This window comes from Agelaius tricolor, unplaced genomic scaffold (genome assembly GCF_023055355.1).
Source record: "Agelaius tricolor isolate 1412-34295 unplaced genomic scaffold, bAgeTri1.0.p SCAF_9, whole genome shotgun sequence".
Classification (NCBI taxonomy): domain Eukaryota; kingdom Metazoa; phylum Chordata; class Aves; order Passeriformes; family Icteridae; genus Agelaius; species Agelaius tricolor.
This window is the reverse complement of record NW_027269269.1, coordinates 9307744-9335404: the sequence shown is the minus strand read 5'-3', so window position 1 is coordinate 9335404 and position 27661 is coordinate 9307744. Positions and strand designations below refer to the sequence as shown.

The following is a 27661-nucleotide window of genomic DNA, read 5'->3' as shown; positions in this document are numbered from 1 at the left end:
CTGGCTCTGTAAAGTCCAGGGACAATTTATTCTGAAACCCTGGCTTTTAAATAGTTACAAATTAATGATTACCCAATGTGTAGGCTGCTGTGCTAATGGTGTCTCTACTCAGGTGTATTTTTGCTGATCTGGACCAGCAGTGCCATGGCAGCACCTCTTCTCCCACAGTGCCACAGTCTGTGCTCTCACATTAGCACCTCTTGCTAGTGCTGCTGTGCTTGGACCTTCTGCACTGCAGGGCAGGCTTTTAAATAAACTTTCCCTTTGTATGTGTTTATGCCAGGAGATCAGGAATGCATTGTAATTTATTTTGATTTTTGATGCTTCTACCAGCTGGCAGTTTGCTTCAGTTTTGATTAAAGTCACAACCTTCCATGTAAGAATAAAGAAAGATATAAATAAGTAATTAAAATAGGTTTTATTGTATCCTGTCTTGTAGAGGGTTTGAATGGCAAAAACTGTGAAAGACAATTCTGCCCCCCCCCCTCCCCCCCACTGTTTCCCAGCCATACAGGTTTGAACTCAGTGACTAATCAATGTGCATTGTCTCTAACCTGGAGCTGCCAAGTATTCCCCCAAAATCAGCTCCCCAGCAGCTGCTCTGGAGGACTGCAGCACAGGTGTCTCCACCAGCCTGGTTCTGGCAGCTGCAGCCCTGTGTCCAGTGACAGCAGTGTCATTCTGCAGCTTTAGCTTCCACTCAGTCTAGAGGATTTTTGTACATCTACTGAAGAGTTAAACACTTCTCATACTACTACAAAGCAAGCACATCCCCAGTTTATTGGACATGACACAATGTAGCAAGACAACACCTTTGCAAAAATATTTGAAGCTATTATTTCAGTTGTACAAATATAGAGATGAAAGCTCCTCAAGAGGAAAATACAGAAATCTTATACAAGTCTTTTTTTCCAAAAATAAAAATAGCAGCAAAGCATAAATTGTATCTATCATGATCCTGAATGTCAAATACAGAGAAATATGAAGATCAGTCTAAAGATGTCTCAGAATTAAGGATTATTTGTCTTTCTACATATTTTTTCCATTAAGGATTAGAAAGACTCTACAAAGTGTTAATGTATTACATACCCAAGAAACCCATTGGGAAAAGCAGGTGTGTTGAAGGCACAGGAAGGAGGGGAGAATAAATGTTTCACAAATATTTGAAACGGGGATTTAGACGCTGTAAGAAATTCAGAAACTTCAACAGATCATGCATTCCAGGAGTGCCCAGCTTTGGTTTGTGCTTTTCTCTATCATGTAGTTTTTCTTAAAATTAATGTTTGTCTTCAGAGAATGCTTAAAGGGTACTTCAAGTGCAAAACTTCATTAAGTAATATTTTCAAAATTTCAGATGTTTGGAGTTCTTTTTGGTTTTTTGTTTGTTTGTTTTTTTTTAATGTCAGATTTGTGGAACCTTTTGGCTGTGGGCAGCCAAGTAGACACATGACCTGTATTTTGAAGCTTGAGAAAGGGAAGCAGTTTCTGTCTCCCAGTAAAACCTAAGCTGGCTGTAGCCATCACTAGGAAATGCTTCTAACAGCAACTGGGGATGTGAGTGTGTAAAATTATTGTAAGAAATGAACTGGCCGGTGCAGTGTGACTGTACTGTAAGCTGAGCTTTAGGATACAAAACATCCAAATTTTCAAATGAAAAGCCTTGACATCCTCAGCTGACCAATGCTTGATGTGTGGTGGTGACAGTGCCAAAAGATGATTATTCCCATCCATTGTGTGTAATGCCCCATAGGTGATCTGAGAACCTGTCCTGACAGCATCATGTCACAGTTTTTCCTATTTAACAGTGGTAAATTTTTGTCAAGTGTGTTGCTCTTTTTCTGCAACAGAATATGCCTCCATGGGCCATCAAAATCCATGTTTTACACTTAGGAATGTTGCTGGAATCTAGGGAAATGGTTGGGAACATATTAACTGCAGGTGGCCAGGTATTTATCTTTCAAATACTCTCAGTAAGATCACATCCACACCTTTGTGATTCATACTGCCATGCACATGTTGGTTTGGTGTTTTCCCTATTCATGCTCCACATAGCCAAGACAGGCCTGCCAGAATAAATCAATTTCTTTGAGCAGCACCATGATGAGAACATTGTTCTCAACTGGAGATATCGCAGATTAGAGTCCCACACTGGACATCACTCAACAATACAGGGTATGAAGTGTAACAGCATTCCTATATTCCCATCCAGCATATGGAAAATAGGCCTCTGAGAGAACTGTACATCCCTGGAATGAGCAGCTTATGGTGATGCTCATATAAATCTCACCTGTATAGCACAAAGGTCTGTGTACTTCTCTGCCCAGTTATTTCTGATGCGATGTCACAGGTGATTATTATGCTCCCTACCTGCTTTCCATTCAATCTAGCCCCTTGTTTGAAGATCAGTGATGCAGTGTTCTGATTTCCTGACAATGATTTATTTCTTTTTTTTCCTCCACAAATGAAAAGGAGATTTTAGTCATGAACTGGCTGGGTAGGTATTTGAATTGAGTGTGGGAAAATGCACTAGAGTGAGACTATTTAAATGACACTGTGAGAACTTCCTCACTGATATGCTTGAATGTTAAATCGGTGGAACTATTGTACCCATAGACATGAAAAGATAACATAGTTTTCATGGTCAGAAAAACATGATCTATGACTAAAAGGCTCATGATGGTATTTTTATTATTTATAATAAGCCCACCCTACACCAGCAAGAAATTGAAGTGTTGCCAGTTTTAAAGGATATACTAGAATTAAATGAAAACTCACCACTATCTGATGTCCTCTATATATGCTTAAATGCCCCATACAGAGCACTGTGGGCTCAACCCAGGGAAAACAATTCCTAAATGTGAACAAAAAAATCATCAAAGGAGCAGCACTGTTCATGTATTTGAAGTTATGCAACTGCTGCGTAGTTCCAAGAGCACTTAAGGACTATTTTCTGTGTGTTATTTATTTTCTCTTTAAGGTAAACAGACAGATAAATTTTAACTTAGTTATTAATATCTGTGCAGTCACCTTTTACTGCATGTTCCTGTCCCAGCATCTGAGAAGCTACAGTACCATTCTGCATGCAAATAACATCAATCTAATAAATTAATAGCATTCATTGAAAAAAAAAAATTTAAACCAAAAAATACCTAAAATATTAGAGTTTTTTTTCCTTTTCATCTTCCAAGGGAAAAAGAGAACTAAACTAAAAGCAAATCTCTGTTCAAGTCAGGTCACCATGACACAAAGCAGTACAAACTAATAAATCCAGCAATGCTGACAGTCCAGCCTGGCAATATGCTCACAGGCTTCTGAGCTGTGGAAAGTTGGGAGGGCTTTGGATATAAGCTCTGTGGCTGCAAGCTGACTTCTTGGAATGAAAGAAAGGTCAGCCTGCCACAAACAGCATGTAAGGCAAGAAATGTGTGCTCAGAGTTGCACTGCATGGGGGGGAGGGCAGCCCCATCCTCTCCTGCTCTGCAGATAAACCAACCTTAATTTTGGGCAGGGAGGAGAGGACAGGAAGGAAGGATTTCTGTAGGATCCCTGCTGTTCATGCTACTGACACATCACTGGTACTGAGATGAATATTTGGGTGTAGGTAGGAACACAGGAAAGCAGCTCACCTTCCCAGCAAAGGTAATGGAGAGAGAAATACTTGAAAAGAAAGAAAAAACCCAGCTAAGGTACAAACAAGGCATTGACTGTCAGAAAACACAAATTTAGGTCTCACTTTCAATGAGAAAGTTTATACATTGCACATATAGCATGAGAAAGCATAACCTCAGTGCAGCTGAAGAAACAGCTGCAGATCAGAAATTATTATGTATATTTATTATGCACACAAATAACCAGGACATTTCAAAGTGCCATGAAATCAACTGAAAACTTTTCAGAACACATTTGCCTCTGTCATGGACTAGGTATTAAGGAACCCACATTCCTCCACCCCTAAAGGCTGGTCCCAACTGTGGATACAGTTGAGACCTTTGAAAACATGAGCCAAGTGTTTGATCTTTTGTGTTTCTTGGACCACAGCAAGCACAACTGCGGAGCAGCTCACAGACTAAGAGAACAGCTTGCAGGGGCTGGAGGTCTCACCTCTCCAAACACAGGTGAGCTGCCATGGCCAGGCACCTCAACCTCCAAAACATTGTTTAAAAGCCATAAATATGATACCTGTACAGAGCTGAAAGGAAGCTGATGACTTCATGGGTTGGTTTGGTTGCTTCACTCAAGCACCAGCAGAAGGTAAGGCAGAAGGGCTTTGGTCAAAAGTACTCAACTGCACAGAACAGGAGAGGCTTAGCTTCAGACACAGCCTGCATTATTCAGTGCATGAAGAACTTTTAGTCATAGCTTGAAACAAAAGCCTGTAGAAGATGGCTGGCAAGCTTTCTAATTAATACAACAGGTTTCACACTTTTAAAATGTAGTCAGGCACATCCTAAATGTCAGAAAAGAAGAAAAGTCCATCTGCTGAAACCTGTTATTCCTAGTGTATAAACACACCATAAGAAGATCCAACATTCTGCCTTGCCCAATATATTGAGAAGCACTACAAGATGTCCATTTAGACATATTTGTAAAGCTCAGGTCCAAAATACTTTGCTCTTTAAAAAACTATTAAAGGACATAAGCACATACAACTATAAAACCTTGTACTCAGTAAAAAAAATCACGTAATTCCTCTCTGAACATTGCTGCAGGGTTGAAAAGTCATAGTACACAAGATTTCTGTAGGGAAGGAAGAAATCAGGTGTATTGATCAATGTTCACAGAATCAGAATTATTTAGTTTGGAAAAGATCTGCCAAAATCATTGAGACCAAGCTTTGACTGATCTCCACCTTGTCAACTAAACCACAGAAGTAAGTTCAGTCATCTCTTGAACACTTCCAGGGATGGTGACTTCAACACTTCCCTGGGCAGCCCCTTCCAACACTTAACCACCCTTTCAATGAAGAAGTTCTTCCTGATATCCAACCTGAACTTCCTCTAGAACAGCTTGAGGTCACGTCCTCTCCTGCTGTCAGTTGTTACCCAGGAGCAGAGGTCGACTTCTGACCCCCACCTGGCTGCACCCTCCTGTCAGGCAGCTGCAGAGAGTGATGAGGTCCCCCTGAGCCTCCTTTTCTCCAGGCTGAACACCCCCAGCTCCCTCAGCTGCTCCTCACAGCACTTGTGCTCCAGAGCCTTCCCCAGCTCCGTTGCCCTTCCCTGGACACGCTCCAGCCCCTCAATGTCTCTCTTGCACTGAGGGGCCCAGAACTGAGCACAGCATTGGAGCTGTGGCCTCAGCAGTGCTGGGTACAGGGGGACGGTCACTGCCCTGCTCCTGCTGGCCACACCTGGCTGATCCAGGCCAGGATGCCATCGGCCTTCTTGGCCACCTGGGCACACTCTGGATCATGCTCAGGCACTGTCAACCAGCACCCCCAGGTCCCTTTCCACTACTCATAGTCTCTACATAACCCAGAGCAAATGACAATATCAAAATGGACATTAAAGGCCATTTTATAATCTGGGCTTATCGCTGGATATTTTTCCCAACTTCATACAATCACATAATGATCACAGGACTTTCAGACTTATAGCAGACACAATTACCCAATCATTCTATCTTGTGTAGTGAATTCATCATGGCCATGAACTTTTGGGAATTTTTTTCTGTGAGTTAGAGGTCTTTCAGAAATACAATTTGAGAATGTTTTTAAGCTTTGTTATCTATTCCCTAAAGGTATCTTTTTTTCCTTTTTGATTATGCCTTTGAGGCAAATATAGTGCATTTCAGACTAATCTGCCAAGTTTATGGGACACGGTGACATGTCAGCCACTTAGGGATTGAGTAAAACGCAGATGTAGGCAGATTCATGCATTCCTAAGGCAAACACACTGCCTGATCTGTTGTCTAATTTCAAAATTAGCATGATGAGGAGTAATTTTTAGTGTGGGAAGTTTCTGTTATCAGTTTAATCTAAACAGCAACATAGACGGTCTGCTTATTTAGTGGTAAATCATGTGGCAACACTTCAATTCCAAAAGAATGCATGGAAATACAGTTGTTACATGAAAGTGGAATGATTTAAATGGATTTTTTTACTGAAAATCACATTTACTGAATGAAAACACAAAATAAAGAAAAAAACCTTCAGGATGTAGAAATAAAGAATTTTGTGCTATTTATTAAAACATAATTGCTTTAAGGATCACAGTTAAAAGTCAGACTGTATGGAATATCAAAGACATTGCTTTCCTGGGCAGTTAGAAATTACAAACCTTGTCAACTAACACAGAAGTCTGTCTATACCACTTTATCTAGGGTCACACATTTGCACCAGCTCTAGTGGGTTTTGTATTGATATGTGGGGATCTCAAAAATGCTCTTATGCCCAGTTGTAATGTGGATTCTTCTTCATTGGCTTTAGGAAATTATGACCAGTAAGGACACCTTGAGACATTCCTGTACTTGTCAGTTGTCCACAGTTTTTTCAAGAACCAAGATGTAATTTTTACCAACAAGCAACATCACTTATACTTTTAATGAGGGGCACCCTGATTTAGGTGGGGATACTGAACTTGTATTCCAGGGGCCTTTGTTCATGTGAAAAGGATATGTCTGTACAGACCAAGCTACACATCACCAGCAGGACAGAGTCACACAATGGGGACATCTAACAAGCCATGGGCAAAAGCAAAAGCATAAGGCCAGAAGTATCCAAACAAGACTCACAATTTCCTATGTTTACATATAATTTGTAATGACTGGAAAAATTTGTCATATTTTAATAGACTCATAAATTCTTCTTAAGGTTTATCTGTTCCTCTGTTGTTTGAATATATCTACAATTTACTGCCTTAAATGTATGAGTTGCTTCATAACTGTATCAAAGGAGCAAACACCACCACATTATAATTTTTCAGTTGAATATTCATTTCTATGGTAAAACATGAATATAAAGGTAATTGAGTCCAATTCCTTTTTTACAATTACCCCATTTATAATGGTGTGCTTTTAAAATAGAAAATATGTAGCTCCAGTAAATCATACTGAAATAAGTCTGATGTGTATCAAAATGTTTGCAGTCATATTTTCCATTTCTTTTTGCATCTGATCTCACTATAATTTGATGCTAATGGCTGATTGAGTGTTCAGCATTGGAATGCAAAACATTAAGATTATTAAGAGTTGCAGTCAGTGAAAACATCTCTATTTAAAGCTTCTGAAATACAGAATGTAAGAGTTGATGAATTTAGGATTACAGCTAAGTGATTTAGCTTTAGTAAGTGCTGAACTTTTAAGGAAAAATAACACAAACCAAAGCTGAATGGGTTTGCATACACATTACTTCTGGTGTAACACACACTGAAATTTTCCTAAACTTTCTGATTTTTGAAGAAGAGCTCCACTGAATGATGCAGAAAACAGTATGCTGGATTAAGAGTTTCAATGCAACATGACCACAGGTGCAAATATGAATATATACTGTGTGCCTAGCACATTATTTATTTCTGATGGCCTTGCAGTAATAAAAAGTGAAATATCTGTAAAAAAATGTGGGCGATATTTATTTTAATTCCTCCAAAATCTTACATTATGCACGTGCCCACATGTACCCATGCACACAATGTGCTAAAGTAAAAATTTTGCACCATGTCATACCAGAAATTCAAGAGTGTGCAATGTGTAAGAAAAAGGTATAACTGTTGTTAGAAATCTGGAAAGTCTATTCACTGTCATTCATATGCATATCTAAAAAGCAGCTTAGACAAGTTTACAAAACATTTCTTATGACTGTTGTGATTTTTGCAGTTAAGGAATCAGGAACTCACAATATGTACATCAAGCTTGAATGGCTTGTGTATGTTACAGGTATAAAGCAGTCGGCAGGGTAAGTATGTCAAATATGCTGAAGTCCTGACATTGCAAAATCTTGACCAAAATAAACAAACAAAAAATGACCCAGGTATCATCTCTGTGATAAGAGAAAAGACATTTCACTTCTTATGAAAGAGAAGGGGTTTCACCATCCCTGCTAGAATCTTGGGTAGCTGTGCAGCAATCACTTCTGACATCATCTCAGGGAATTCAACGCTCAGTGCACGGGACTGGAGAAATGTGTTCAAACAGAAGAGATGGAGCTGTTTCACCAGCTGGATTTGATAAAATACAAACATGATCAATCAGGCTAACAGTAATGCAGCCACATAAACATGCTGTCAATCACTTATACATTCATCAGCTCACATCATTCTATACCTTACCCTGTCCTTTCTTGAATCAGTAATGAGGGTACTTGTCAGACCCTATTAATGGCAAAAACCATACATATAGTTATGGCAAGTCATATAAAACCACTGCTCCACTAATATTACAAAGTATCACCCTCACTCAAGATATATGTGACAAACCATGGCAAATACTTAACAAGCTTTCAACCTTACATCTTGTTCTCACATTCATGTGTGTGCTTTGGTCACTACCTGCTATTTAAACACTGCTCTGAGAGGCAGCATTTACTACTTACCTGTGAGCTTTGACATGGTTTTTCATTATGATCATATCCGTGTATGCTGCAAACACTGAACTCCACAGACCCTAATCCCTTGAAAGCAACTGCTCAACACATGATTATTATATGTCTTCTAGCCTCTCTGAGAGATTCCAATTTTTATTTCAGACCAGTGACCATTATGTTGTTAAATATTGGACTATTTCTGCTACCTTAGGCTTTAACATCACACAATCTCTCCAGTGTGATGATTTTTCTTTTCCTTGTATCTCTCACCACTTTATCAGCCTGAGCTGAAACAGGACTTGAATGAAAATACTCCATGGATCAAATACTACTTTGTTACTTTGCAGCAAGCCTCTCTCCCTCTTTCCCTTCCTTACAGGTTATTTTACTGTATGCATTTAAAAGGAAGAGATTGAATTAAAATAAAATGCAGATTTGCTGAGTTCTGGAGAATACAAAGATGCAAAGGTCCTGTCCACCTTGAACTCCTTAGGAGTTCCTCACAACCAACATTGAGTTCAAGTGTCCAGGGCATGATATCTAGAATTGTCAAAGATTACTCAATTTCTAAACCTAGACAGATACTGAAAAAGTGGTACAGAATATCCACATAAAACCAGTTGAACTAAGGCTGGAAATCCAATCTTGGTTGCCTTTCACTAAACTTCTTAGTAGTCTGACTTTGCAACTTGAATTGCCTCTACCTCACACTATTTTCCTGAACAAGTATACACGTGCTCACACACACATACACCAACCCTACCGAAGCCCACAGTTGTATTGGTTAAAATACACTAAAAGTTAAACAAAATGGTAGCACTCTAATGCATGTTTCACAAATACTTTGATGTGGTATACCATAAAATATGTGCACAATACAAATACTGATGTTGAATATAGAGCTATCTATTCACACAAATATACACAATAAAGGAGTTTTTTGTTTGTTCTTCTGTTGTTTAGCAATGCTGATGACTCCCTTCCATAGAATTACTTTTAGGAAATTCCTTCTTACATAAAGAGCAGAAAGCATTAACAAATCAACTTACATCATGCATGGAATCCATCAGTTTTGTAAGTTGATAAAAACGCTGTGAGTTGGCCACAACGCCTTTCTGGCGCAAACCAATTGCCTTCACCAGTTCTCTGATGTAGCTTGTTCTCATCTCATCAAATTGGCTTTGACTCCTTAGACCTTCCAAAGGAACTAAAAAAAAAAATCAAATCAGTTGGGCTACAATTTACTCTGAAGGCGATGAAATTTCAAGTACAGGAAAAATTTACAGTATTTCATGCTGTACAGTGCAATTCATTATGATGTGCCAGGTACTTGTTCCCCTTCAGGAGTTACTCCAAAACCAGTGATACAATTAGTTAAAAGGATATACCAGGAGCAATCAGTTCATTTTGCCAATTGCCTTATGTCTAGAAATATCCCTAAGCTTCAGTTACATGTGTTAGCTGGGGAAATAAAAATATGGCTTAAAGAACCACTCCTGTCTTTGAGGAAACACGTTATGGACTGATCTGTGCTTACCCTGCTGAGGGTCTGCCCTCTTCACAGCAAATCTGTGGAAGAGACATCTAGCTGGAGTGCTTCAAAATGGAGTCAAGGAATGAACTAACAGCTCTAAAGTAGTGCAGACATTAAAGCTGCCAGGGCTCAGACCTCCTGTTTGAACGTCCTTCACTTAATAGAACCGATCAGAGACTTAAAGGTGAACAGCTTTTTAGAAAAATGAGCAAGGAGAAGAAACTGGTTGAACTCCCTCTTCTCTTAAAGGTCAGGTGTGAGAATCAAAATGAGGCCATGGAGAGAACACTGAGATAAGAACCTGTTAGTGGCTGCTACTGATAAGTGTCATGGAAAAAGAATACCTTAATTTTCAAAGCCTGGATGATTCTAGACATTTCTTTTATAGAGAACTAAGGAATGTTTTCATATAACGTGGCTCTGATGGAGTTTAGGGTTAGATGGAAGTTATCCTTGACTTACATCTCTAAACCAGCAATTAAGTCTTTATATTTCCCCTGCAAATTAATTTTGAAGGTATCTTCCATCAATGAATCACCTTTTTCCTCTGAATTCTGCAAAAAGACAGTCACATTCCCACCTAACGACCAAAAGTTCCTTGTAGCTATCTATGTGAGCTGCTCCCTTCCCCAAACATGTGTCAAGAATGAGGATACTTCTATTCAGTGGCATGAACCGAGCCAAAATCTTATGTAACAAGATTTAGAAATTCCTTTAAATCAGAAGTCTGGAAAGCATTACATTTAAGCCTCAGCCAACTCAAAGAAAAAACTGTAAAATCAAATATAATGTTAAAACTTAGGCTGAGGGTCCATTCAAAATTAGAAATGTATCGAGACTGACACTCAGTTTATTTCAAATTATTGCTACTTTGGAATAATCTAAAAATGTCAAAAACAGTTCATCTAAATAATAAATTGAACAGAAGACACAATGAGAGACTAAAGGATTAGACTTGATTTACTGTTAGTACACAAAAGATTGAAATGGCTGTACTTTCACAATTGAAGTGGATTAAGATGAACATCATGACTAAAATAAAAGTAGTCTTAAAACACCTTAAAACAACAACAAGGTTATATGGCTCTTTAAAAATACTTTTGTGGAATTATATTTATACAGTACCAAATGTTTACTAAATGTCTCAGCAACAACTGTTAGGTGTGTTCCTTTTCCCAAAGATCTGACAAATTGTTTTTTCCTATAAGACAATAAGTGCAGGAGAGAACAAAAAGCAAAACTCATCAGAACAGGTAGAAATACTTTTTTTTTTAAGTGATTTCTTGTATATACAAAACATATCATCTTAAAAAAATAGCTTCTAAATACAATGCAGTTGATAAAGCAAGGTAACTGGATGAATTCTATTAAACTGATGCACTCAAAAATTAGAGGGATTGGACCGACACTGTCATGCTTTTTTGAATTTGATATGAACTTGCTGGAACAGAGATAGCTGAAATTTATCACAAATTTGTCAGAAATTTATCTAAATTTAACTGAAATTTTAGAAGATAGACAAGAAAGTTTATTTGGGATGAAAACAAGGTGGAAAGCATTTAAAATAGGAATGCATTAATATTCTAACAAAGCAGCTGGAGTTATACCAGGATTTTTATCCACATTACCTTTACTGCTTTAGCACTGTGTATGGAATTTTGCTATTCTTTTAGTAATTTCCATGTTCATATCTTTTTAAACTTACTCTCTACTGAGACGAGTTTTTTGGTTTTTTTTAAATGAATGGGTTTATGCAAATACCAGCCATGAACAGATTGAGAGGGACTAAATTTTAATTCCTTATCAATTAACTAAACTTTGTAAAACCAAGAAGCAGGTCATGCCGGATTTGCACATCTCTCCCCTGACCCCTTTGTGTGTTGAGAACCAAACTTTTACATTCTTTCCACTATATTTTTCAAAAGTGCTTATTCTCATTTCTAACAGCACCTGTATAACTTTAAAAATTTTCTATTTGGGGATTCATAATTAACAATTATGGTCTTAGGAGATGCAAATTTTAGTATTTCAGAGAAGATTTTGGAAGATAAGTTCACCAGCAATCACATTTCCTATGTAATGGGGAATGCAGCTGTATGCTGCATTCTTTAAAAGATGCGTATAATTAAGTGACCATGGATTTTGTTTCCAGAGAAACAAACCAAAGAAAAACATTTCCATTTGTTTGTATCTGTGCTAAACTTCACCTATTTATAACTATAAAAAGTTGAATAAATGCTTGTATTGTTTGTCATGGCCACTTCCCTAATTCTTTTCAGCAAACATGCTTTAAGATCTTGGTCAAGATAAAGCCCTCAGTCCTGATAATTTATTAAATATTTTTAAATATATTCTAATACTTTTAAGATTGCTTTGATTTGGTTGGAGATTTTTAAATCTGTGTAGAGTCATTTGAACCAATGTTTCCATGCAGAAATACTGCACAGTTGTTTTGAAAATGTGTAACACAATATAGCCATATGTCAAAAGGGATCCAACATTTCCCCAGTATCTTTATACACAATAAAACCAACAATGAATCACAAATTCTTTGTTCTTTATAAACATTAGAAAAAATATTTTTTAGTCTTACAATACTAACATTCCATCTAGGACAGTTCCATTTGTTAAGCCATAGAGCTTAGTGATTGTCAAGTTTTCAAGTTAAACAACATGGTTCAAAACCCTTTTAGTAGTAATATGTTAGAAAGAAATAAAAGAACCTACTTGTGTTGAGAAGTAACAGTGCTTTCATACACAGGAACTCTTCTTGGCTTACTTGAAGTCTGACAAATTCCTGTGGGAGTTGCCACATGGATAGACACAGGGAATAGAACGATGATTCTTTCATCCTCTGTCTTACACCCAGAAAAGTTTAAAAAAATAAATTAACAAACATGAAAACAAAGACAAAGAATTACTCCAGTACTAACTGCTTGAAAGAAAGGTCTTATTAGCCATTTATCACATTACAAAAATTAAAGATAAGCTTATACACATAAACAATTTTCTGATTATTTTTGTTCCTATGCCAGTTTTTTATTGCAATGAATGTGCTATTATTTTGGATGTTAAATCTGTTACTGCTGTCCAGAAAAAAAACCAAAAATTATCAAAGCTGAACTCTAACCACTAAAAATAAGGGGAGTTTACTAATTAAAATACCCTAATGAATAATGTGAAGTACTCTCTTACTTTAGAAGTTGATAGATTCTTGTATCTCTGTAAAGATTTCAAAGCATAGAACAGAAGACAAATCTGAAAGTCTATAGAAAACTTGTTCTTAGGTTTTCCAAAAATATCTGCATCAAGATACTTTGTAGCAACTCTAGCCTGGTACCTCTAGCAGCAATGATATTACTCTGTAGCATGCTATGCCATTAAAGAAACAGTTAAAAATGTTACATGCTAAGTAAATGGAGACATTAATACAACCTTTCCTAAACTCCCACAGAAGTCACCAGAACAAATCACACAGGAAATACATAAAACTGTGGGGTCTTTGCAGCACTTTGATACCACTTTTCTCTTTGTGATTTTGGTATATTGAGTATATATTATTGCATATACTTAGTAGAAGAAATTTTCAACTACAATGACTGCAATGGTAGCGTTACAAAGTTTCTAATCTAGACTGAATTCATTGCATATTAACCTGATGATCCAGTAACTTGGACTGATTTTAAAAGGTGGCATCCCAATCCAGATGAATTAGGTACAATAACAGGAAGATTAAATTTTGCTTGCCCACCTGCTAGTGAGTTCAGATCAGCATTCCAACCTGACTGCAGGTTGTGACCTCAGCAAACAAAACAGGATATTTTCCATTTAAAAAAGACTTTTTCAATGCATTGAATTTTTTTCTTGTCAAAGTGTTACTGTCAGCTTGAATGAAAATTATTTCAATGTTGTTCAACATCTGGTATCTTGTACCAGCTCTTAAATGACATAACCATAGAAATTTAATCTTTTAGACCTGAAGAGACTTGTTTCTTCATCTACTTTAAATCTCCTTTTCTATTACTTTTTGGTAGCATCTCAATTATTATCTATGAAGAGCAATAGCAGCTTTTAGGGTTTAGCAGCTTAAATGTTGTTCTTACTCAAATTTTCAGACCCTGCAAAATACAAGAACAGTAAGTCCTTGCAGGGTGTTAATACAAAGAAATCTTTGTCAAACCAGCACTACTGGCTTTCTTGGTCTGAAATTGATGCTACCAAACACATCCTTCCCCAGAAGCATTACAACTCAGTTCACTAAATGATAGAATGGCTGTGACACAAGCTTTGGATTTTGGTTTCATGGTAATTATGAAACAACTACGGTGTGTGTTGCCCCTGCAAAAGGACTTTCTATTATCTCCTTCTACCTCTAGGCACACACTCCTGTGATTCTGGCATTAGTGCCTGCACTCCTACATGGTGAGTCATGTCAGGGATCATCTCTATCTGCTAATGAATGGCTTTTTCTGGGGCACCTCTCAGGCATATAAACTCCTCATCTGTTTGACAGTGCAGCCACAGAGTGTTTGGTCCAGCTCAGCTAAAGTCATGGGGATGCATGACCAGGACAGCTAACTTTTTTGGCAGTGTTCAGCACTTACTCTTGCTTAAGGTGAACATGAAAGTACAAACTTAAACATCATCGTAGATAAAGTCGTTTACATTTTACTGATCTAAAAGCTAACTTGTTTCCAATAAATAGTTGCAGATATGATTCAGTGCATCAGTCACTTTTTATATCTCCTTGTTTATAACATCTCTAGTATGACCCTGATGAGATGTTCTACAACCAAGAGAGGAATATGTTGTCAGCACCCAGCATAGATGATCTTGAGTTGATAATAAGAATCTGTCTCTGGTGGATTACTATCAGGGTTCATAAATCTTAACACCATTCCCAAAGAAAGTACTTAAAGTCTTCTTCACAAGCTGTCAGCAGTGGTGCACAAGCGGGGTGATACTCCAAGACACGACATTACTGCTTAAAGCTGTCATCTCACTCTGTGTTTCTTCTGAAGGTAACCATAAGATGTATAAGACTATGCTGGGACAACAATACAGCCAGAAATTCATTCAACCCCATCACTTCTAAGTATTTCAATTTGTACATCACAATTAATAAAAATGGAACAGGAAAGAATTCGTTACTCAACAACCTCACAGTGATTTACAGTCATTTGAAAGAGAAAATAGTCAGGAGCTATAGGGTCGGTTCTACTGAATATCTCCTACAAAGAACTTCACTGGGAGGATCTTGCACATCTATAGATTTTAAAATCAGGTGTCTAGATCTTCTGCAAATCCACCCCTTAATCCTTAAACAACATGTCTTGCTTGCTTCATAGCAGTTTTTTTAGTATTTTAAGAAAAAAAAAAAAAGAGAAAAATTTATTAAGGAAAAATAAATATAGGGATTAAATTATGTTTTAATGTTCCTGGCAACCTCCCATGTACTATAACAAAAGAATATAAAATTACAAGTCTGACAATATTGATTTGTGGAGCTGGAAAACTGACAAAGACTGAAATGATGATTATCTAAATTAAATAGCATAGTGAAGGAAAATCCAAGCCAAAAAGCCCCTGCCATCCCCCAGCAGAAAAGAGCAGTCTCTTATAATTTTTCCTTGATATTAAAATTCCTACTTGATAAGTAGTTTTTTTACTGAGCATTTAGATTTTAGGCAAACTATTTGCGAAAACCACCCAAACAAAAAAACCCAAAAAAACCCACACTCAGTTCCATTTAGTAAACATTAACTCATGACTTATTCATACAAATTGAAGTAAATCTTCTGACAGCATGATTTTTTTTTCCTTAGATAATTAAAATTCTATTTGAACTGCTTTTGCTTGACCATGTACACAGAATAGTTGAGGTTCCCACAAAACCACTCCCAAAGATACTAAACTTTGATATGGTCAGAGGACTTGGCCATTAATTTTGAAACAGAACAAGTAATGAATGAAATCTTGGCCTCAATGGAGTCACATTCCCATTGGCACATAAAAGTTCAACATGTTATTCATGGGAGCATTCTACTTACTCATTTAGAATCAGATCTGGTGCAAAATACAACATCTGACCACTGACGTGTTTGTACGATCTCCATCCCATGGCAAAAACCATTAGACTCATCCAGGAATATTGGATGAGGGTTATCTGATCGTCAATATGCAAATTCCGAAAACCTGGAAATGAAATTCAAGATAAAATATTTCATCATTCTCATTTAGACAGCAGCTAAGTAGGTGTTTTGAGATTACAAATCTGAGCTATCAAACTGAGAACACCTAGAAAGACAAGCAGTTTTGGGGATGTAGCTCTCCAATGCTTGGGTAATAACTGCCTATCTTACTTTGACAGTTAACCTCTTGTCTTTTTGTTCTCATCCAGTATTTTGAAATGTTCACAACAAAATTTATTTTACCAAAAATGACTGTTTCAGAGGACAGGAATGTATCTCTTTTTCCTTTGGTAAAAATATGAGTTTGTAACATCATCACTGTAGCCAACTCTCATTGAATGTCAATAGCTTGATCACACAAAAACATCCAGTATGAGCATCTTTCTTGCATTCAACTTAAGAGAACCATATTCAGTTGTGAGCTTGTGTTTGATCACTTTTGCTATTTGAAAAATTTAAAGATTGCCACAAATTATCTGAGTGAAACTAACAGCTTCCTGCCACTGAAAGGAGCACTCCTGTTCTTCATTGTGTGGTCCTGTAACCTCCTTCAAGCAAGCTTTGGCAGTCATGCTCCTCCTCAGTGAACTGGTTCAGTTCATGAAGACATCAAGAAACACAGAGGACTAAAACAAAGGTTTCTTTTCTTCTCATTTAGTGAGATGAATCAATTAATTCAAGAGGTCTGTTAAGTGCCAAATGCAATGGGAAGAGCAGTGATTGAGACTACTGCTTCTGGCAGCAGCAAAGTGTCAAATTGAGCTCACATGAAACTATTTTCCAGACTTTCTCCTCAATATATTGATTTCTATATATCCCAGGATGACCATGATGATCCCTATCACCAAACAGCACACATAAATACATAACATGGATCTTTTTTTTTCAATCCAGTTGTGGATCTTCATAAATTCAATTACTTCTCATTACCAATCTGTGAGCAGCTTACTTCTAATTGGTATTATTTATAAAAATTTTACTTTTTGGTGCTTTCAAAAATTCATTTTAGTAATAAGAAGAATAAAGAATAAGCAGATATACAACCTTTTTTATATCAAATGAATAAATAGAAGAAAGGCTGTAATAAAAATCACATACAGGAACTGTCTGAGCTCCTGTGCTTACTTGGAGTGAATCTAAATATTTAGATGGATTCTTTCAAATGTGCTTCCCTATTAAAATATATTTGATTAGTTAAATTATCTGATAAGGGAAAGCTTAATCATTTCGGAATTTGTAAAGAACTGACAGGTAGTCAATAGTATTATCTTTAGACTGCTCCTCTCATGAAATATTTGCTTAAATACAATTCACTACATATAAGAATTTATACTACCTGGTAGTAATTTAGACCACTTGACTACACAAAGAAGTTGCCTCTCACAAAGATGATTCAGACTGGTCAGCAAGGAACTTGGTGTTTCGGGTTTTGTATTGTCATAACCAGCATAGACAACTTCTGGCTCAATGCCTCGTAAAACACTTATCATTGGGGGAACAAACTGTATTTCTTGATTTGGAGAAAAGGACAGCCTTTGGGTTAGAGACTGGCTTTCATCTTGAAGGACTGCTGGCTGCTGGAGTGCAACATCTAATGTTCTCACAACCTTTATTTTGTTAAACTTCTTCAATTTTCGACCTGAAAAAAAAATGTGTTGATCTGTTAGAAAGAGTTAACCAAGAACATTAGTATTTTCCAGTAGTGTTGGATTACACTTTTAATCTATACAAGGAAACTAGAACTGTCTTCAGAATAAATTTTTTACTTTTTGACTATTTATGTAATTGAATAATGATGATGGAAAATTCTTTAGAGCTTCTCCCTCTGTATCCTGCTCCTTTCACTAAGGGATGAACAGCACCCACCCATTAAAATTATTGCCATGAATTCTAGGTTACAGTAACCTCGTAAAGTGTTTTCTGGTTCAATTCCCACTCTTCTGTCATATGCCAACAGCTGAGCCAGCTCTCTCTACAATTCAGTTTCTATTTAATGTCAGTTAAAGATACTGCTTCTTTTACTCCCTAACATTCAAAACCAAAAATGTTAGTAATTAATTACTACACACAGAAACTCCTCTCCTCCAGTTCCCTAAGAGCATTTCAGTGTCATGGCTGAATCTTATTTTAGTGCCCAGGGGGATGAGTGAAAGACTGACAAATACTGTAAACTCTTAGAAGATATTTCACTTCCTAAAGCATAATTTCCCTGTCTCAGTATTTTTAATTGTTAATTCCATACTGCAGTGGTATGAACAACACTAACTGAAACAAATTAATAGCTGAACTGCCTTCCCAAAATAAGCACAGATACATGCAGTATGGCTATTTGCTTTAAATAGATCCTCAAAGATGATGAAAACCCTGCTAGATCTTTAGTTCTGCCAAACAAGTTTTTCTTAGGGAAAAAGGTCAAAAAATGCAATAAAAATACTGATACTTATGGTCTGATTTACATGACAGGGGGATAGAAATAGACACAGGGGTGATGGCAAAAACAGTAACACTCATCATGCAACGACATTCAGGGGTCATATTCCCACTAACTTAACTGCAGGTTTAATTAGATTAGTATCAAGTGCCACAACAATCATATGCTCATTTTATCACTTGTGGTAAAAATAAAAATATTTCTAATTGGAGATTTCTTAGTAGAACCAAACACGAAGTTGCATCTTATGTTACAGCTGAACCAAGGAAAAAAAAGCAAAACAAAAACCCACAAAAGAATAGACAATTTATTATGCTGAAAGACCTAGAGCCAATTTTTATCATAACAAACCTATACATAGTCATAAACTTGCTGGGAATTTCCCACTAAGTATTGTGAAGGCATGAAGGAAAACAGAAGTAACAATGCATTTGATAGTTCATAAATAATGATTTCAGGTATTTTCAGAAATAATGGCTTCAGATACTTTTACAGTTCAGAGAACAAGTAAAAAAAGAAACCAAACAGAATAGTTATCACAAGGAAATGTTAGTAGTTAATAAGTACCCATGTTTCCAAGTGACTAAATGTATCAGAATTAATGTCACACTGGTTTGCAGAACTGCTCATGTGTTTATTGCTAATTATGTTGCTTAACAGCAATCAGTAAAACAACTCCACTTGTTACCTATCTACAAGAGAGGTGACGATTAATAACTCGCAGCAAACTTTCCCATCTACAACAAAGGAGACCATGTCAAATTAATAAAAACTCTAAAGATAATAAGGAAAACAATGGAGATTTGACAATAGCTTAGTTTTTCATTTGCTGTTTACAAAGCAGGTAAGTTTTGCTGTAAAATAAGTAAATGTCTCCCCTTAGTCCCATAATGGGTAAATAATACCAATCCACTCTGACAACTACTTTTCTTAATACTATAATATATATTTCTTAATACTATATGTCTGTGCATATTTAGATAGCACAAAATTTTTGGTAACATTTTCATTACCCCACTTTAAGACAGCTAACCACTCAAGCTGTTTCTTCATACTCACTGTTCCCTACCCTTGATTACTACGAATAGCATGTTTATGGTGTTTGTGTTCTACATGTACCTATTAAACATTAAAAAAAAAAATCTGTTTAATCCCACTATCAAATGTATTATGATTTTCTCCTTACTACCTAATTCTGTATTTTAATATTTTTTTAACTAGGTATACAGAATCATACAGACAATTAGACAATACTGATCATAGACAACTCACAATAAAAGGGCTGGGTTTCTAGTGGAAGTTTAACATCTCACTACCCTTCTCCTTACCCTGTAATGAGGTGAAAAGCATCAATGATGTATTATTCCTGACAGAACACAATGGCCCTTACTTTAAGGTCACTATGCTCTTGCTTTTTGTGTAGAAAAAGAAGCCATGTACACCTTAGGAGGGTGTATACAATATAGAGAAAGCAGCAAAGCAGAAGGAACACATCTTGGTTTTAATAAACCCTTTGATCCTACCTCAGAAAATATTACCTGGAAAATTAATTCACCTTTTTCTGCATGTAATCACTGCACTGCGGACCGAAAGCTGATTGAAACAATGAAGGACACAGTAATTTAGCAATACAACTGAACAAGGAATCTGTGATAATCAGCCTGAAAAAATTACAGATTCACTCATAATAAATAAAAGAGTTGAGTACTTGTTTATTCCAGGACCTGATCCAGCTACCTGCTATCCTATTAGGTTTAAGATTAGAAAGGGGATGGATTAATGTCTCAAGTTATGAGGTTATAAATCCCAAAGACAATTAACACTTTCAAAGAAAATAACAAATACAATACTGTGAAATGAATGTTTTTATTGATACTTTCCTTCTATAGATTAAGAAAGGCAAAACAGTCTATATAGGGAAATAAATTATTGAAGCTACTGGTTTCTATTCTATAATTTACTTACAACTGACTTTAAATTTCTTTCAAAATATTTCAGGGGTTTGAAATTACTTTGAATTTAGGGTTGAAAAATGGAACTGTTGTCCATAAAATACTACACTTTTATCTATATGGTTGCCACTCAGTGACATTCAATGGAAGATAGGTGTACTTTCCTAAGTAAGTTTAATTTAATTAATATAGTAATTTTTGGAAGCTTATCATTAATATACTGTAAAATTTCAGTGTTTCTCATGTTAATTAAGTAATATAGCAAGTCTGCATTTAACTCAAGGCCAGCATTAAGAAACTAAGTATCAGGGGTAAAAGAACAAAAATATCTCTATGTAAGTTCTAAATGGCAGAAATCACAAAATGCACAAAAAATCTTGACCTATATAGGTTGTAAACACAAGAAGAGATTTAAAGTATTGCCAATTCCAATTAATTTTAAATACTCAAGGATGTCTCTAAGCATGTACTTTATTCCAATAATTGCAAATTTGTGTATGGGCTTTTATCACAGAATCACAGAATTTCAGGATGGGAAGAACCTCAAGGACTACCCAGTCCAACCTTCCTTGGCAAAAGCACAGTTAGACAAGATGACCCAGCACCTTGTCCAGATGAATCTTAAAAGTGTTCCACAGTGAGAAGTTCACCACTTATCTGGGGTGATAATGCCAATGGCTGATTTTTCTCATGAAGTATTTCCCTCTTGTGTCTAATCAGAATCTCCCTAGGAGTAACTTGTACTCATTATGCCTTGCCTTTTCCATGTGACTGCTTCTAAGAAGGGAATTTCCATCTTCTTTGCAGTCACCCTTAAATACTGGAAACCAGTCATAAGGTGTTCCCTAGGCCTTCTTTTCTCAAGACTGAACAAACTCAGTTCACAGAATCGGAGAATCACAGAATCTTTTAGCTTGGAAAAGACCTCCAAGACCATCAAGTCCAAACTTCTATGCATCACCACCTTGTCAACTACAGCACTAAGTGCCATGTCCAGCCTCTCTTCAAACACTTCCAGGGACGGTGACACCACCACCTCTCTGGGCAGCCCATTTCAAAGTTTAACAACCCTGTCTGTGAAAAATTTGCTCCTGATGTCCAACCTGAATCTCCCTTGGCACAGCTTGAGGCCATGTCCTCTCACACTGTCACATGATTCCTGGGAGAAGATGCTGACCTCCATCTTGCTACAACCTCCTTTCAGGGAGTTGTAAAGAGTAAGAAGGTCCCTCCTGAACCTCCTTTTCTCCCAGCTAAACAACCCTGGCTCCTTCAGCTGCTCATCATAGGATTTATGCTCCAGACCCTTCCACAGCTCCGTTGCCCTTCCCTGGACACACTCCTCAATGTCTTTCTTGTAGTGAGGGGCCCAGAGTGGGACACAGCACTCAAGGTATGGCCTCAGCAATGCTGAGTACAGAGGGACAATCAATCACTGCCCTAATCCTGGTTGTAACACTATTCTTGATACAGGCCAGGGTGCCATTGGCCTTCTTGGCCACCTGGGCACACTGCTGGCTCATGTTTACCCTTTCCTTGTATGGCAGGCTTCCCAGCCCTTTGATCACTGATGTCTTTGGGAAAATTATCTAAGCCCTGTAACACTCCATATATGAATCATATTGTGCTGATCAGCACATCGAGTCATGGTAGGAAATTTTGCTCATGTGATACAACAAAGGAATTGTAAGAAATGGCAGATGAGCAAAAGGAAGAAAGGCAACAATATAAACATAGAAATAGTATTATGGTTAACAGTCTATCTTGAGATTTTGTTTGCAGTTTGATTTTAAACCCCCATTTACAAATAGTATAATTTCACTCCAGTTTTCCTCATTTTTGGTCTACATTTGTCTTTTATTCTTCTTTTCAGTACTAAGCACTCTATTTCAGCCTGCATAAAACAATTAGCTTCCTAATCTCCCTAGAACTGTTCACATCACTAAGAGTACCTGAGGCATTTAACCTGAAGCAGCTAACAAAAAAATAGAGGTGCCACAGTCACAGCTCCACTCAGTATTTCCTTTTTTCCATTGCCCAACTATTCTCTTCTGCTTTCTATTTGCTGCCAGATTACTCCTTTCCAGAAGATGGTGTAGGTGGGGATATCAGGGCAGAGATCTGATGAAATGCAATGTCTCTCTAAGAACCAGAGAAACTAGACTGCACAGGCTTCTCAAAAAATGGGAGACAGCTTTGATTAGGTACACTTAGGAGAAGACTAAGCAACACAACAAACCAGCTAGGTACAAAAATCTAGTATTAAATACAAAGAAAATATTTATGCTTGCTTTGTAATAGCTGAGAAAAAAAAAAAGGTGATCCGAAAAGGTGATGAGAAAGATGAAGATTTTACTCTCTTCATACGTGATAGTAATGAAATAAAAGTCAGAGTATCTTTATCCTCAGGTTTTGTAGGAGGATGGAACATTTTACTATGAGAACACACTAATGAGGACATACCATCTAATCAATATTGCTGGCAAAAGTGTCCAACTTTTTCTGTTCCTAGCACCTACCCCCAGAGAAAAATGCATATATTAAAAAACACTAGGGAAACTAGCATCCATAACGGCACACAAAGTGTAGAATGAAGTCAAGCCTGCTGGCGACTTTTCCTATTACTATGCAGAACAATGCTGAAGCAAAAGGACTGGACAATGATAGTGAGTCATCTCACACTCTTCTGCTTGTTGAAACTGCTACCTGTGATGTTGAAACACACAAAGTTTAGTTATTGGTGTTATCCAGGGTATCATAAATGAAAATTTAGGTTAGATCATCATCAAACTCCTAGCTGTGCAAAATTCACAGTAAGGAATGAATTTTTATCTGTATTAATTTACACCTATTAGAATCATAAAATAGTTTGGATTGGAAGGGACCTAAAGATCATCTAGTCTAAGACACCTGCCTTAGGCAGGTATATATTTTAGAGGTCAAATTGATCAAATCTTGCATATTGTCCCAAATTTTAAAAGGCAGTTACTACATCTGCCAACTCCTCTTCCTCTTACTCTGCATTTTCCACAGCCTACTCAGGACCTCTGCCTCCCTGGCTTTCTCCTCTTCCAAAGCTGGGCAAACAAGGCTTTAGACTCTGCCTTTGTATTAATAATGTTTCCCTACTGCACTGCTATTCCAGTTTTAAAACACTACCTCAATCTGAGAAGGATCCAAAGGACATGTTCCTTTCGTCCCTCTCCCCTCAGCCCAGTGTGCTTGTCAGCTCCATTTATTTTTTTTAACTGAGAGAGAGATGGCACTGACTGATCATGTAAGAATGACACAAGGGCCATGTGTGCAGAATACCCCTGCTCCATGGGGCTGGCATTCAGCTTACAGGGGCTGGAAACACAGAGCTGTGCAAACTATCAGTCTGAAAACTATATGCATGTTTTACATTATCAGGAATGCTGATCAGCAAGATAATGATATAAGGTATGATATGATAATGATATCAGCAAGATAAGGATATAGTGCCAGCTCTTCCTTCAGGGATAAAAAACAATACTTAAATGTGGGGGAGGGAATGTAGGTTGAGCAGGGGAGAGAGAGAGACAGACAGAGGGTTTTGATGGGCTAAAACAGATTAAATTGGAAATAAAGCAGGTTTTTGTCCTTCCCCCCCCCCCCTTTTTTTTTTTAACTCCCTTTAGGAACATATTCTTTCTATCACTTTAACATGTCCATTTTCTTATAGCCTTAGCCACATATTTCCAAGCTTTGTGCTGATACAAAATAGGGGAAAAAAAACAGCAAAAATAAGCATCATTCCTGCCTTTAAACACATCAAAACTTGCCATGTGACTACCTAATCATATACCATTTTCTCTCTGTGGTTTTTCAAAGGCACAGTGCTCAATTACATTTAATGATACATAAAAAAACCCCCACATCTGTTACAGAAAGAACTAATACAAAGATGGGATTTCCCAGCACCTGATATGCAAAGCCTGCATTATTGGGGCAACCACTGCCTGTTCTCTGGTGGAACAGAAGGATACAATTTTGTTGACATGTACTCAAAGCAATGATGAAGAGTATAACACAAATTAGATGAGCACAGTACTGATTCCTGATTCTAGTGTCAATTTCAATCTACTTTTTTTTACATATACCAAACTACCTGATCCAAAATTATCCACAAATACACCTAAGACATAATTCCTTTCCCTTCAAGAAAATGAATGTAAGGATCACAGTACAGAAAAGTGTTTTGTCAGGGTTTCCAGATTCACTAAAGAAAAATTCTAAGAAAGTATAAAGCATTAGGTAATTTTTCCAAAAATAATATTTGAATGTGGTTTTTCTTTTACAGTATCAAAGTACTGTTGTTCAACCTCAACAGACTGAAGGTAGTGTACTTGACTGCCTATTTTTATAAATCCACTTGAAAAACAGCTCACCTCCCAGGACCATACCAGCCTGACAGCACTTCCTCAAGCGACATGCTGGGCAGTTCTTCCTACGGATTTTATCGACTATGCAGTCATTTCTTCCAGCACACAAATAGTTGTGCTGCCCTGCAGGAAAAAGAAAAACTGTGTGAACAATATGTTTTCTAACACGAAAAAATTATTTCTGTGTATAAATGTTGCAAAAATAACCGAAGATTCAAAAATGTATACTTGAACCAATAAAGAACTCCTTCATTTTATGCTAACCTTTGACCAATCATGTTACTATTTGAATATAATGCTTTATTTGGTCTGTTTAAGGGCAAAACTCCTCATCTATGAAATTCCAAAATAATTAGCAGTCAGCATGAACTGCTTAAATTATTGTACTAACAGTAATTCTTAAGTAAATCAAGCACGAAGACAGACCAGTTGTTTCTTTAAAGCTTATTTTTCTGTGAAGTTATCAATCCTATTTTCAAAGAACTTAAGTACATTTTGCTTGGATTGATGTGGAGCTTCTGACAGCAAACAGAAAGAAGAAGTTGGGCTAGTGTAAAAAAAAAAAGCCCTTTAAGCAAAGCAAATGACTTCTGATGGGCAAGCAGTCTGTAATAAACTTGCTGAAATACCAGCTGACCAGGTGCAGCCAACACAGCCAAAAAGGACAAACAGAAGGGGATAGCAACTCTGTGGTTTAGATTAGCTTAGTTTATTGCTTAATTTTGCACTTGTTTCTGTGCTACCATTTTAAAAGATAAACAGCTTACTTCTTAATTTTAGTGAAAGAAACCCAATTGTCTGAAATTCCTTTTCATAACAATTTCTTTTTTTTTTTTTGAAACTACAGGTAAACAAAAACCATTTCCACACACATTGCCTGGCAACAAAAATGACCTTACTAATGTTTTAATCAGAAGAAATTTTCATTTACTTTGTCTCATTAATTCTAATTCTGGACTCCTCCTTACAGGAAACATTACCAAAAGCAGACAAATGAATAAAAATCCATCTTGCTATTGGCAGCAGACCAGTAAGCAAAACACTTACTTGGAACAATTCTTCCATGGGATTACTTGCAGTTTTTCCTTGTATTTCTTTGTCTTTATTAGCTACAAAAAGCATTGAGTCTTTTGATAAGCAACAACAATTTTAAAACTCCATTAGTTTAATTAAAATCCATGAGTATTATCTCAGCTCCATGGCATTCTAGTGCTTTAATGCACAGCTAATTTACCAAAGAATGCTTAAGCATAGTTAAAGTTTTCTTTGTCCTTTTCTTGTTTTGGGGGTTTTCTTTGGTCTCCTGAAAAGAGATTTCTTCTGGACCTCTTTTCTAGGGAATTTGTTAATTCTTCACAAGATGGTCTGACTCCATATAAACCTTGTCCTTCTTATTATAAATCTAAGGCTGAACAACATTTTTCACATTTACAAAACAAATCATAATTGAATCACAGTTTTTAAACGTACACTTCCATGCTCATATGTTCTGAAGTTTCAGATTAGACAGGATTAAACAGTGTCTCTGCCCAGTGTATACCAGGCCAGAAATTAAATCTGTTACTAGAATTTAGGCACAGTAAAATTTGCTTAAAAGCCAAAATGCTGTTAACCCAATTCTATCAAGGGATTATGGTCACAAAAACTCAGGCACCTTTTGATGCTTACTGTTAACATCTTCCTTGTTTTCAGGACTTTTAAGAAACCGCAGTCATATTCTCTACCTGACTTAACACCTTTGTGTGACATCTCTACCCCACCTCTCCCTGACACCTTCTGTCCCAAAGTGTATTCCACTCTTTTTGATTCAGCTACAACTTATTTGGAAAACATAAAAGTTTCAATTGTTTGGCAGTTTTCAGTTTCATCAGTAAAGAATTTTGTTTTTAATTGCAGTGATCTGTGTGGATTTCATCTCAATAGATAAATCTGAGTAAATGTTCACATTTGAAATCACTTCTACCATTGTGCAAAGCTGGGTTCTGAGAAACTGTTACTTGCTTGACATTTTTTATTAATATTTCAGGGACAGCAGCCATCTAAAGGAGAGATTGTGTAAGAAATGAACACATCCCAGATATTTGCCTAATTTCAAAATTACTGGACAATATTTAGTTAGATGACGATGTTTGGAAGGTTTTCCTGGGATGATAAAATATGTATTTGAAAATGTACTTGCAACAGTTCAGTCTTCAGGATCATCTAGATTTGAATTGTCTTCCATACTTGAGCATTGCAGTTATACCAAATGCATGTACTAATGAAGTACCCAAAACCTCCATCAAGATACAATCACCATTCAATTGGTGGCTTGATAGTCAGTATCTTGTCTATGACTACTGTCATTATAACCAAAAAAACAAAAAACAAAACAAACAAGCAAACAAAATACTCAGAAAAAAAACAAGATAGTATTATAGTCACTAGTGCACAAGTTTGAAGGAAAAGTTTTCTATTAGCACTTCTCACAAAAATATGAACCTGGGGACTTTCTGGCAATTGCCACACCTTCAAACACTTCACCTAATGTTAAGTTTCCTATGCATGTTTACTTTGCACTGTTTATTGAAAATGTGCATTGAGGATCGCTCTCAATGTATTCACCCCATGACCAGCTTGATGAAGAAAACAC

General features: G+C 36.8%; 1 protein-coding gene across 1 annotated transcript in view; it reads right to left on the bottom strand.

Moving 5' to 3' along the window:
* Positions 1–762: 762 nt before the first annotated feature.
* The window catches only part of PGR (progesterone receptor), a 38558-nt gene continuing 11659 nt past the window's right edge, over positions 763–27661 (bottom strand). The window contains exons 3-8 of the mRNA XM_071434205.1: positions 25036–25152; positions 17580–17882; positions 16103–16247; positions 12780–12910; positions 9568–9725; positions 763–8153 (exon numbers count right to left, since the gene is read on the bottom strand). Of these exons, the coding sequence (XP_071290306.1) occupies positions 7998–8153; positions 9568–9725; positions 12780–12910; positions 16103–16247; positions 17580–17882; positions 25036–25152 (1010 nt within the window). The 3' untranslated portion in view covers positions 763–7997. The remainder of the gene's footprint in view (positions 8154–9567; positions 9726–12779; positions 12911–16102; positions 16248–17579; positions 17883–25035; positions 25153–27661) is intronic.